The following is a 12,694-nucleotide window of genomic DNA, read 5'->3' on the forward strand; positions in this document are numbered from 1 at the left end:
AAGAATTCAATAGTCTTGGTTAAGAACACATTTTATGGTCAATTGAGTTGTTCATAATGAGAAGGATTTGTGATGTTGCAGGTTCAAACCAAGTATCCAACATGAAAACGGAGTTCTAAATCACAGTTTTATCAACTTGATTTGAAGGTCCAGAAGGAGAGGAAAAGTTTTGTACATAAATTGAATTGGGATAATGATGAGGGCATTTTCCCCCTTCTTTTTATATTAAAAAACTGATATCAACCATTTTTTACCACAACATACCTAATATATCCATTGTAGACCATGGTGCTCTATGTACGTAGTGGCTGCTTATCATAAGGCTTTGAGGGCCTTTGTAAGTCTCCAAATGCTTCTTTTACTCTGTCAAATTTGATTATGATAACATCTAATAGTTCATCCCAGTCCTACATCCCAATCCCACATCCCAACTCTGTTGAAGTAGTGTAAAATAAACTTTCATCAATATTAAATTTAACATTTGCCTTATTGAAAATTTGGTTAACCAATTCCAGGATCCGAAATAAGCTTCTTATGTGATGGCTTGACTTTTGGCATTATTTGTCACTTGGTGTTAATAAACCCTTTTTAGTATTTACCCTTTTTATAGCATGTTAATTTTTAAAAAAGTACTTATATGGTCCTTATGTAGATTTATATGAGAAAGTAAAGTTTTAACGCGGACCGCTTCGATAGTAAAAATTTTAACATAGACCGCGCGAAGCATTGGTGTGCACCCGAAATCAACTAAGGTCACTCAGTTATTGAAGGTGAATTCATATAGCCATTTTGATTGATGATGTTCCTGAAAACAAACACTACATTTATGTTGCAATATAATTAAAAAGTAAAATTACATGCCGCTTCCATCCACAAACCTAAATTTGTTCAAATTTATAGATGGAGATTGAAAACGAAGACTACATTTATGCTGCAATATAATTAAAAAGTAAAATTACATGCCGCGCGAAGCCCGGGCATGACCTTTAGTTATTTTATATAGAGAGAAATTTATTGTGATTGGTCACATCTTTGAAATAAGTATGACATTGCAAGTGAGTCATTAGTTGAATGACAATCACGTTACATATAAGGGATCACCCACCCATTAGATCGTGGGTTCGAATCCTACCCCCTACCCAAACCTTTGTTTCAAAAAAAAAAAAGTATAACATTATGGTTGCCATAATCGTGGAGGAGAATCTCTCAAAAAATGACAAAAAAATGTAATAAACAATATCAAAAGTGAATAATCAAATAAAAAAAGTATCAAAAAATGGGAAAATTGGTAAATCAATCGAATTGAACAAAGATTGAAATATGATCTAAAATAATAATAATGTTTCGGCAACGCTATGTATCCCTAACAAATTCAGCCATAATCAGTTATAACATATAATTAAACAATGTATATACTACAACAAACAAGTGAATTTGTGACAGAATTATCCGTCACTAAATAAGAAAATTCCGTAACAAAATGAATTTGTGACGGGTTTAGTGACGGAAAAAATTCCGTCACAAAAACTCTTGTCGCAAAATATTAGTGACGGCATTTTGCGACAGATAATTTGTGACGGTATTGGTGATGGTATTGGTGACGAACTTCGTGACGGATAATTTGTGACGGAAAATGTTAGTGACGGACTTTGCAACGGCGGATCATGCGTTAATTAAAAAATAAAAAATACATCTTTCAAATTTGTGAGGGAAATTTCCGTCACTAATAAAATAATATTTTTAATAAAAAATTTTAAAATTGCGACGGACTTTTACATCACTAAAAATTATAATTTTTTTAAAAAAAATTTTCAATTTTTATTTGCAACGAAAAGTTATTAAATTTCCGTCACTAATTATTTTTTCATATCATTTTATTTAAATATCTTTTTTTATTTCTGTATTATTTATTTTAATACAATATTACTTTTTAATTAATATAATTGTATTTAAAATGCAATAAAAAGTAATTATATAAAAGCTTTTTAGCAAAATGTCTGACAAAGCTTTCACTAAAGAATACAACCCCAAAATCTATCCCTCATCGGAAGTGTGTCCATCATCCTTACTATCATCGTCAATGTCATCACTAGGTGATTGCATCCCAAGCCGAGCAAAAAGTCCCTGAATCTTTTGATTTTGTTTCTGAATCATCCGCTTCTGTTTCTCCAACCTCCGATCTTGTCGCTTCATCTTTTCGCTTTGTGTATCCGAGGACTGCTTATAGAACTACAAACAACAGTGGAGCTTGAGCAGTCGACAACATGTCAAAGGAACTTTGCGCATCGGGATTAGGTGGTTCCGGCATGAAATGCTGGTTGTAATTTTCTTCTTGTAAAAGCTCCCTCCCTATCTGACGGTCCAGCATTGTCCATTATCATCTGCTCGTATGGATTGAAATTAGCCCAATCACTGCTTTGCCAGTAATAATTTGTACCATCTACTTGAACATCAACAGTCGTCACATGGGGAATATTCGACATTTCTTCACCATAACTAGTCTAGTAGTGATATCTAGGCTGAAAACCTTTTTGGTATAAGTGCATCCTTATATCATTCAACCCACAATATCTTGTGCATTTGCACCTAACAAGTGGACACCTTTTTTTTTTCTGTATTTTAAAAATCTGAACTACTTCGAGAAGCAAATTCAATGAAATCCTCAACCTCCTTCAAGAACTTTTCAGTAATTCCAATTCGTTTGGGGCCAATTCTATTGTACATCCACTTATGAGACTCAGACATCTCCATGCTGAATAGAAAGAAAACCAAATGTGATGGAAGAAGTTGAAAGAGGTGGCAAGAAAGATAAAGTAGATGTTGAAAGAGGTAGCAAGTAAGATAGAGTAGAGAACGAGAGAATAAACGGGGAGAAGTAGAAAAAGTGAATTGGGTCAAAAGAAAGGTTGCAAAGTAGAAATTTTTTTATTTTAATTTTTTTCTCTAGTGACGGAAATGGTATTAGTGATAGAAATGAATTTTTGTCGCTATGAAAAAGCTGATGATTAGACCCGTTCTGTAAAAGGCATTTTTGTCAGAAACTTTAGTGACGAAACTTTATTACTGTTGCAAAAAATTAGCAACTAGTGACGAAATTTGTGACAGAAATGTATTTCCGTCTCTAGCAAAAACCTGATGATTAGACACTTGATGTAGGAGTTTTTGTCAGAAAATTTAGTGACGGAATTGGTGACGAATAGTTTTTCTGTCACTAAAGTTTGGGACGGAAAATGATTTTCCGTCGCAAAAAAGCTACCCCTTTGACACCCTACGTGGCAGCTTGTCTTCTCAGACATATTTGTGACGGATTTGGTGACGAAAATTTTATTGTCACTAATATTAGTGACGATATTACGCTATCGTCGCTAATCTGTCACTAAATTATGTCACTAAATTTGGCGGGAATTTGCACTAAAATTTGTAACGGAATTAGTGATGAAATATTTTAATGATGGCAAATTCCATCACTAATTTCGTCCCAACTTGATCCTTAATAATACCGTCACTAATTCCGTCGCTAACAAAAAAAATCAGTGACGAAATGAAATCCGTCACTAATTTTCGTGACACAATTAACAGTTTCTTGTAGCAGTAATAATGAAAGTCAATGTAATTAGAGACAGCTCAATGTAATTAGATAACGTAATAACAAAAGTCTATATAATTAGACAACGTAATAAAAAATTCAATATAATTAGATAATGTAATACTGTTATGACTGGTTATGAAAGAAATTGTTAGGGATATATATAGAGTTTTCGATAATATTTTATGCGTGTGATCACACTGAAGGGTAATATTTCCTACTTTTTAATTAGTGTTTGGATTGGGCCTAGTCTTTTTCTGGGCCAATGGTAGACCACCATTAAAAGTGAATGAACTTTTGGGCTCTCGGAGGCATATAGCACAAGAAGGAAAGTTCCCAGGCCGCACGAGTTGTAGGCCTAATTTGTATGCACTGAAATCTTTTTCATTTTTTCTTGCTTCATCTACTCTACTTAATATAGAGAAGCATAATAGCTGAGATGACATATATATGTATGGTATCTCATAGAGGTTTTGAGTTCGACCCTCCACCATCCACTTCCTCTTTAATAAAAAAAAAAAACTCTTGTTAATATATCCTCATTTTAAGCCGAGGTTCAACCCTAACCTTGTTCCAGCACCTTTCGAACTCACTAGTGACTTTGTTGATGGACTCTAGAACCTTTCCAACTATAGCTAGCCAGCCTAGCCTAGCCCAATTATTACTTAATGGGACAATGGGCAATAGGACAACTTAAATGGACAATAGGCTAGGGGTCATCATTTGGCCCGCGGGCCTAGGCCTGGCTCGGCCCGAAATTTGACCTAGCCTGGGCAACCCGGCCCGATACCTTGGGTGGGTTTGGGCTCCATTTCTTGGGCCAAACCGGACCCAAAGCCCGACACCTCAGGTCAATTTTGGCCCGGCCTGAGCCCAAGCCTAGCCTAAGTCTGACTATAACATACACGTTATATATATATAATATGTATATATTTACATATATTATATATATATACATATATCTATACATATACATATATATGTGTATATATGTATATATTACATATATATATATATATTATTGCAAAATATGTGTATATATATATACATAATACATATATATTACACATATGCATATATATAATACATTTCCCTAAAAAAAATACATATATAAATATTATATAGTCAAAAAGTCGGGCCCGGCGGAACCCAAAGGCCCGAAGCTCGAGGCTCGGGCCTTTAAGGGTCGGGGCCTCATTTTGAGAGCCAAGCCCGACCCGAAGCCTGATTCTCAAAATCATGCCCGGGCCTCATATTTTCAAGTCGGCCCGGCCCGACCCGATGCCGAGCCCTACAATAGGCCATAGAATGAGGTACACCATTGTCGTTAAGACAAAAACAAATGAACAAACGATAGGCCCATACTTCATAATTTAGGGAAAATTAAATATCAGTCCTTCATGGGAGAGCTTTGTTCCAATAGGAACATTCTTAAAAATCTTATTCCATAAAATCCATGTACTTTAAACTAATATTCCAAAAAGGACAAACTCTTATCCTAATTTTTTTAAATGACTAAAATAACCTCAGTTTAATTATTTAAATTTTAAAAATTAATCGTAAAGTTTACAGAAATTCCTCTCTCACTTACGAAAGCTCCTCTTTCACGACTATAGCTGCGGGGAATATTTTTCTTTCTAATTTTCTTCGTGAAATTAATTTTCTAATATGAATCTTGCATCAATTTACAATTTCTATAATGATTCATCTTGCGATCCTATTGATTTTGGATATTCTCAGTGTTTGAATTTCTAGATCTGATCATACTCACCATGGGACTTGTAGTTTTCCCTCGATCTGTCATCAATCATTATTTTCGAAAGTTTCTGTGGTGATTTTTCATATTTTTTTTTGTTCTGATTCTTGTTGCAAATTGCAGGTGATATGTTATCTGTTTCGATTAATTTGATATCTATCATAATGTTATCTGTCTTTAATGAAATGTTATCTATCTTTAAAGAAATGTTATATGTTTGAAGTTCCAAAACAGATAACATATAAGAACAGATCTGAAACAGATATATTATATGCGGATTCATATCCAATTTCAGAAGGAAAAAAAAAGAGTTCGAAAAACAATAAAACCTCAAAGGTGATGCGCCTTGGTCCGTGGAGTTGATTGGTGGTGTTGATGGTCGTCGGAGTTGGTCGTATTGGCCGGATCTAGCTCTTTTTCAAATGGTGACCGTGATTTCTAGAAGGTTTTTGGCGAATTAAGTGATAATTGATGGCCAGTGATGATTGGACTTTGATCGAGCTAACCTAGAGCTTTATTTTGGTAGTTTGTTCGTCGAAACCGATGACCGGATGGTCAATTTCTGATGATCGACATGAAGGAAGAAGAAGAGAGAAGAAGAGAGAGAAAAAAAAGGAGGAGGAAGAAGAATGACATCACGCGTGTGACTCTAGAGATGGATTCTAGAGATATCTTTAGGGGTATTTTTGTCATCACAATACAAATATACTTATTTCTAATGTTTTTTCCACTTTGTCGTTCGTTGAATATATAACTACCATATTATCTTTTTCCTTAATTTCCCCTATAATTTTTATATTTAATTATTAGTGATATCTATATAATGTCAATTGTATGTTACACATACAATGGGTGTGTTTGGTGCACCAAACAACATTTTTCTAGCGCAAACTCCCAGATAATTTTGAGACAATAATATTACATTTTCAAAATGATGCTCTTTTGGATAATTTCTAACATTTTTACCATAATTTTCCATTTATGTCCAATAGTTTAATTATTTTCCGATTTTGTCCTTGTATAATGAGGACTTGTAGCAAGATTTTTATTACTTTATTAATATTAATAAATTATTTATTAAAAAATATATAATTTATCTTATTTAATTAATATAATATTTTTATTAGTATTGGATATTTTTGTTTACAATTTATTTTTCTATTTATTAAAATTTGTTATAATTTACATGTATAATACCACTACACGTAATTTGTCATAATAATTTTAACACTAATATGCTACCAACAAAAGTACAACCAAACACCTACCAGTATTTCAAGAACCATATATGCTACCATTTATTACCACCATATATATATATATATATATTATGGATCTGTTTGGTAGACAATTTTGTCAGTAGCGTATATAGTAGCAGATATAGTGGTAGCAGATATACTGCTTAAATGGTTTGTGCTGTTTGGTACAACTTTTGTTGGTAACATATATGCTGGGTAATATTCTGGGGCAAATGACATGCAGGGGTATTAGGCATTTTAATGACAACATATGCATATAACTGACAGAAAATATAACAATTATTTATAAAACAAATATAATTAATTTAACTATTTATAAATAATTAAATAGAAGAGTTCCATAATATTCCATATTACCAAAATATGGAAGAAATTCAATTAAGTTCATACATTTTTGATAAATGAAAATAAATATGCATCATATAGTCATGAGTTGTTGTGCAACCATGTCCCGAAACTGTGCCATGTTGGCGTCGTCAATGAGTAAATTGTCATCTTCATCCTCTACCCCATCTTCTATGACAACATCGGGCATAATATCATCTTCGACCACAAGCGTTGATTCAATTTCATTAAAATCAGAATCAAGGTCAGCATTGAGTTTAATAAAATTGTGAAGGGTCATGCACGCTATCACAATCTTTGCTTGTATCTTGGTATGAAATGAAGTCATGGACCCCAAAATCCGCCACTTCTTCTTGGTAACTCCAAATGTCCGTTCGATGACATTTTTAAGCTTGGCATGTGCCTTGTTGAAAACCTCACGATGTCCAGTTGCGGGGGCCCCATTCTGGAATACATGAACATGGTACCTTTCACCTTTGTATGGTGCTAGTCTTGTTTGCATATCTGACGTCCACCAAATAATACTTACCTACGATTAAAATGTATAGAACTTGTAATTAATTTTTTGATAAGATTATAATGCTGGGTAATAAATAGCACACTTATATTAATACCTGGAGGTGGTTTTGGAAACTTTAGAATCTCTCGACGCAAGGAATGTTCCAAAATCTGACTATCATGTGCGGATCCCTCCCAGCCAACTGAAACATAGGTATACAACATGTCAAAGTCGCACACTACCAACACATTCTACGTTGGGACTCCTTTTCGCCCAGTATACCTTTGTCTCTTCTCGGGAGTGACAACAGTCAGAATATGTGTCCCATCTAGTGCCCCAATGCAGTCCTTGAAACATATGCAATAACATACTTTTGGATGCTCCCTAATGTAAGTTGGTGTTTCGTTCAACTGATCCTCTCTTGGTTTAATTACCTCCTTGGACATCTTCATAACCGCTTGCAACACCTTATGAAATAGGCGACTAATGGTCTCTCCAGAGTGTTGAAAACGCTCCCCAATATCACGGTTTGACTATGCATGTCCGAGTATGAAGACAAACATTGCAACCATCTCAGTAATCCCAACTTTATTGGAGCATTCTAGTCCATAATCATCCCTAAGTACCCTGCATAATCTCTTAAAAATATTGACAGACATTCTAAAGGACTCTTGACATCGAACTGGGTTACCATTCAAGACATCAACCACCCAATCGTATCTTGTCAACTTACAAGTCCGACATGGAACACTACCTCTACCAGAATAATTGTTTGTGGAACTTGTTCCCATCTCATAATGCATTGCTACCGCAAGGACTTGAAGCTGCAATGTGTCAATCATATCATCACTACTGTCACTATGGTCTTCCATATCTGTGAAGCATTCAAAAATACAAACAAGGTTCAGAAATCAATGTTGAGCAAATAAACAAAGTGAACAATCAAATTACACATATCATTGGATAAGCAACCAAAGTTCAAATAACTCAGAGTACACATAATGATAAATAGGTTCAGATAATCACTACAATTACTAATGCATATAGGTTCAAATTAAAATAAAAACAGTACGCAAAGTAATAGGACTTTTGACACATTAGCCACTTAGAGCAAATCCACCATTCTTGTTGTAAAGCCTCTCAATGTATCCAAAACGCGATTCATGTGGAAGAGCTAGATATAAATTCCTGTGGACACAAGAAGCAAACAACTCAACAACAAAGTAGTATATATCTGCATAAGACTCCTGGTTATGCAGCTCACCCAACGCCTTCACACATTGATCATAAGTGTTCACAGCATCAAGCTCCATAGTCATCTTGTCATAATACACCTTCTTGCTAGCAAAATACTCATGTTGTTCTGTGCTAGTGGTCTTCAAATCCAAGCACAATGCCTTAAACTTAATCACATCTTCAACGGGTTTATTCTTCCTCTTGCGAGTTCTGGAAGTAGAACCTGATGGCTCATTTACTGTTGTGGTCTTCACCGGAGAGGACCCTGTTGAGAAATCCTCTGGTCCATGCTCCAAATCAGTCTGAACAGGCTGTGGAGTGCTACTGTCATCAACATCAGCTATGGCAGGAGAGATGCACTTATCACCAGTGGCAGTGGCACCACCCCAAAGCTTATCTTGTTCCTCACGCAAAGGTAATCCAATTGAGTGAAATTTTTTTAAGTTTATATTCTCCTGCAATATTAGATCAATAACCAGCAGAATGTATAAGTTAAACATATGCATCATAGAACCAGCTACATAAGGAATTTATACAAAAAATTCATCGAAAGCCTCTACCTTCCCTGTCTCAGCATTGAATCTCAATCCAGTCTCTGAATTCTTTAGCCTATTGAACTGCTGCCAATTTTGTTTCATATTGTCATGTTTTGTCTTCAACTTCAAGGGTGTGGAAGTGAAGCCACCAACTTTCTTAAATTCTTCAGAAATTGGCTCCCACTTAAGCAACCCAACATTTTTTTTCTTCCACACAGTAAGCATGTCAAGAAACAGTTTCGTATTCTTATTATCCCATTTAAAATTTGCATCCCCAGCATCAACTACAATATCCTTGCCCTTCGTACTCATCTTTCAACTTAACTAATATATCAAAATAAACATTTGTAACACTAATCAAAATCTAATTTCAATCCATGTTCAATATGTATAAATTAACCATGAAAGAAGTCTCATTACTACAGCAACTGTATAACAATCAAGTGAATAACATATATGCAACAAACTTAGATGAAATCTCAGTAATCCAATATCAGAGACAATGGAGCCGTAACAACTATGTAAGAAACTTAGAAAGGCAGAACCAATGGATACCCAATCAGGTTTGAACCATCTTGTTAATTGTTTGCAATAAACATAACCCTAACTCGAATGCATCTCGTAAAACCAATTTCAAAATAGGATCTCCCTAATGTGCAATATACCCATAAACCAGTTTCGATAGAAGAACAATGAAATCAAGAAACCCATAAACCCAGAAACCATTTCGAGATAAGTAAAATGAAATCAAGAGAAAAATATGGAAGGTTCGTACAAATCGATTAACACAAGAAACCAAGAAACCCATAAACCAGATCGTGCTTGGTTTAATCAGAAGAGAGTGAACCAGGAATCGACGAATGAAACACAGAATGAAAGATTCGATAAGTGAAAACAATACAGAGATGAAAGGAATCTCACCGGCGGACAATCTCCGTTCGATGCGAGGCAGCGGCGCAGGCAGGAGTGAGTGAGTGTTTTGCCCTAAATTCGACAACTGAGAAGACGAGAAAGAGAATTCACACGACTTGATTTCTGTAAATAAAAGGTAGGGTTATTTTAGGTAACTCAATAAAATAAATGGGTATGAAATATGCAATTATCTCAAAATTGTATCAAAACCGACAATTTTAAAACTACCATAGTATGGTTGTAAAATTGCGTTGGTGTTCGTGCCATGAAATGGCCGTTTGGTGACAACAGACAATATATTGTCTTTGGTAGCATATATTGCCTTGAAAACAGCTTGCCAAACGGGCCCTATATATTGCCACATTATATGCTACAATATATGCTATTATCAAAATTGTCTACCAAACAGACCAAAAATATAGCTAAATATGTATTAATTTAGTGTGCATTATAAATATGTGGTTCAACCTGATAGGAATAGTATGCTAAAGGCCGTTATTTTATGTAATATTTAAACTCGATTTATTTATTTGAATAAAATATATTTAGATTTCAAAATGAGAAAAGACATATTGGCATCAGTGTCTTTTATTCTATATGGTATATGAATTGGTGTGTAGAGTCTAAGCTTACACACGGAAGATCAATTCATAAGTTCCTATCGAATATAAGTAAGCGATCATGGCTAAGACGGAATTGGACAAACCGTCGGCTTGGCTGTGGTATAGTATTTAAGTATACCTATCTTGGTTACGGAGAGCGACAAAGCTTGAACTTACTATACCAGTACACTTGGAGTGTATTGATCAGGACTACGGGTGAGTCAATTTTCCCAGTCTGACTATATGGAAAATTGTACACTCACACAAACGTTATAGAATTGTTCATATTCTTAATTTATTAAAGATTATTGGTACATGTGCATTTAATGTACGGGACTTTGATTTACTAAAGGGTGAGGTCTTTTTGTACAGGCCAACAAACACCAAGTGAGTTGGGCCACCGCATTAATTGTACGATGGAAAATAATCTGTTAATAAAATTCACGTCCAATTATGGATTGATGATACCCTCTTGAGAATGCTTATAGGATTTGAGATTGTGTCAAAACCCTGCAGGTGGATTTTAATTAATCCGACACATTCAAATAAGTTAAGAGGTGAGATCAAGGAAATATTTAAAGATGTCAATTAAATATTATATGTCAGTGGCATATTTAATTGACGGGTATCAGTAACTTAACGTGAGGAATTTATGAACAAGTATAACGAAAGGCTCAGATTTAATTTGAGATAAAACGGGGAGTGCAATTATAATATTTTAGTGGAATATATTCTAATTTATGAATTATAATTATGTCCATGGGTTTGGGCTGATAATTAAATTCATAGGAAGCCCATGTTTTATTCTTCCTAGTTGGTCCCCACTGTAGCCCAGAAACCCAATACTAGAAGATAAAGGAAAACCAAAACGATCGGAATTAGGAGAGGGAGAGGCTTAGGGGTCGGCCCACCTAGGGAGAAAACCCTAGGTGTGGCCAAACCCTATAAATACACACATAGTGTGTGTTTTGTTAACACAAGTTTTGAGACACCAGTTGGCCTCTCTACTCTCCAATCGTTTCCACTGGTTTTGGTTTGTGTTCTTCAGGTTCTCGGAGAAAAGAGACCACCCTCTCAATCCAAGTTTGGGAATTGGTGCATACGGTGGAAGATCCGCAGGTTTGAGCTTAGTATCAAACTCGTTGACTCCATCATTTGTTCCTGATTATTAGAGATCAAATCAGAGAGATCTCAAGGTATATAATATTCTTGTAATTAATTGATATATGGTTTGTGCTATGGTGATTAGTATTTGATAAGAAATTTTTGAAACCTGTCTAGCTATCGTTTATGTCTATGATGTCCTTATACGCTTCCACTGCGTTGCACATTTCCAACAATTGGTATCAGAGGCGGTCATAGATACGTAATCGATGCTAAACAAAATCAAAAATTTGTCAAATTTAATTTGTTAGCATAATCTATGTTTTTCGGTGTTATTGCTTACTTGTTTTTGCAGGCTGAAATTCTGGCTATCATGGTCTAAGTTTTTTTTTAATTCTGATTTTAGAATTGTTCACTCCGAATAAAGGAGTAGGAATTATTATAAATTGAATTTTAGATTGTGAACTCCGGTTTGAATGAGGCTAGGATTTTTTTTGTAAAAATAGATGAAAAAACGAAGAGACAAAGGGTACCGGCAGCCTTGCTGCAGCTGTCGGCTACTGCTGCCAACACAGGCAGCTGCTGCCAGCAGCAGCAAACTGCTACAAGCGTAGGCAGCAACTGCTGGCGGCAGCTTTGGTTGCAGCCAGTAGCTGCTGTAGCGCGTCCGGCAGCCGGCGGTCACCATCGGAAGCTGTCGGACAGATGTGGGCGGCAGGGGGCAGATCGGGCAGCGGGTGCGGGGCAGTCCAGGCAGTAGTATTTCGAGCAGTTTCCAAACAGGGATTCCTAATCAAGTTGAGATTCGGCTTGATTGAAGACCATGATAGCTAGGACTCTTGATTGATTTGGTTTCCTA

The 12,694-nt window shown here is 35.4% G+C and overlaps 1 protein-coding gene across 3 annotated transcripts; it reads right to left on the reverse strand.

The window, feature by feature from the left end:
* Positions 1-6,914: 6,914 nt before the first annotated feature.
* LOC120013555 lies at positions 6,915-10,276 on the reverse strand. Of its 3 annotated transcripts, XM_038865388.1 has the most exons (6): positions 10,139-10,276; positions 9,242-9,541; positions 8,710-9,136; positions 7,728-8,319; positions 7,561-7,647; positions 6,915-7,475 (listed from the first exon to the last, which is right to left on the reverse strand). In XM_038865388.1, the coding sequence occupies exons 2-4, from the start codon at positions 9,527-9,529 to the stop codon at positions 7,979-7,981; spliced, it is 1,056 nt and encodes a 351-aa protein (XP_038721316.1). In that variant the 5' UTR covers positions 9,530-9,541; positions 10,139-10,276; the 3' UTR covers positions 6,915-7,475; positions 7,561-7,647; positions 7,728-7,978. The 3 variants fall into 3 exon arrangements, with proteins under 3 accessions (XP_038721316.1, XP_038721315.1, XP_038721317.1); XM_038865387.1 differs by having other exon boundaries at positions 6,916-7,475; positions 7,561-8,319; XM_038865389.1 differs by lacking the exons at positions 6,915-7,475; positions 7,561-7,647 and having other exon boundaries at positions 8,185-8,319; positions 8,518-9,136.
* Between the last annotated feature and the right edge of the window lie 2,418 nt (positions 10,277-12,694).

The sequence above is a fragment of the Tripterygium wilfordii genome, chromosome 13, assembly GCF_013401445.1.
Source record: "Tripterygium wilfordii isolate XIE 37 chromosome 13, ASM1340144v1, whole genome shotgun sequence".
NCBI lineage: Eukaryota > Viridiplantae > Streptophyta > Magnoliopsida > Celastrales > Celastraceae > Tripterygium > Tripterygium wilfordii.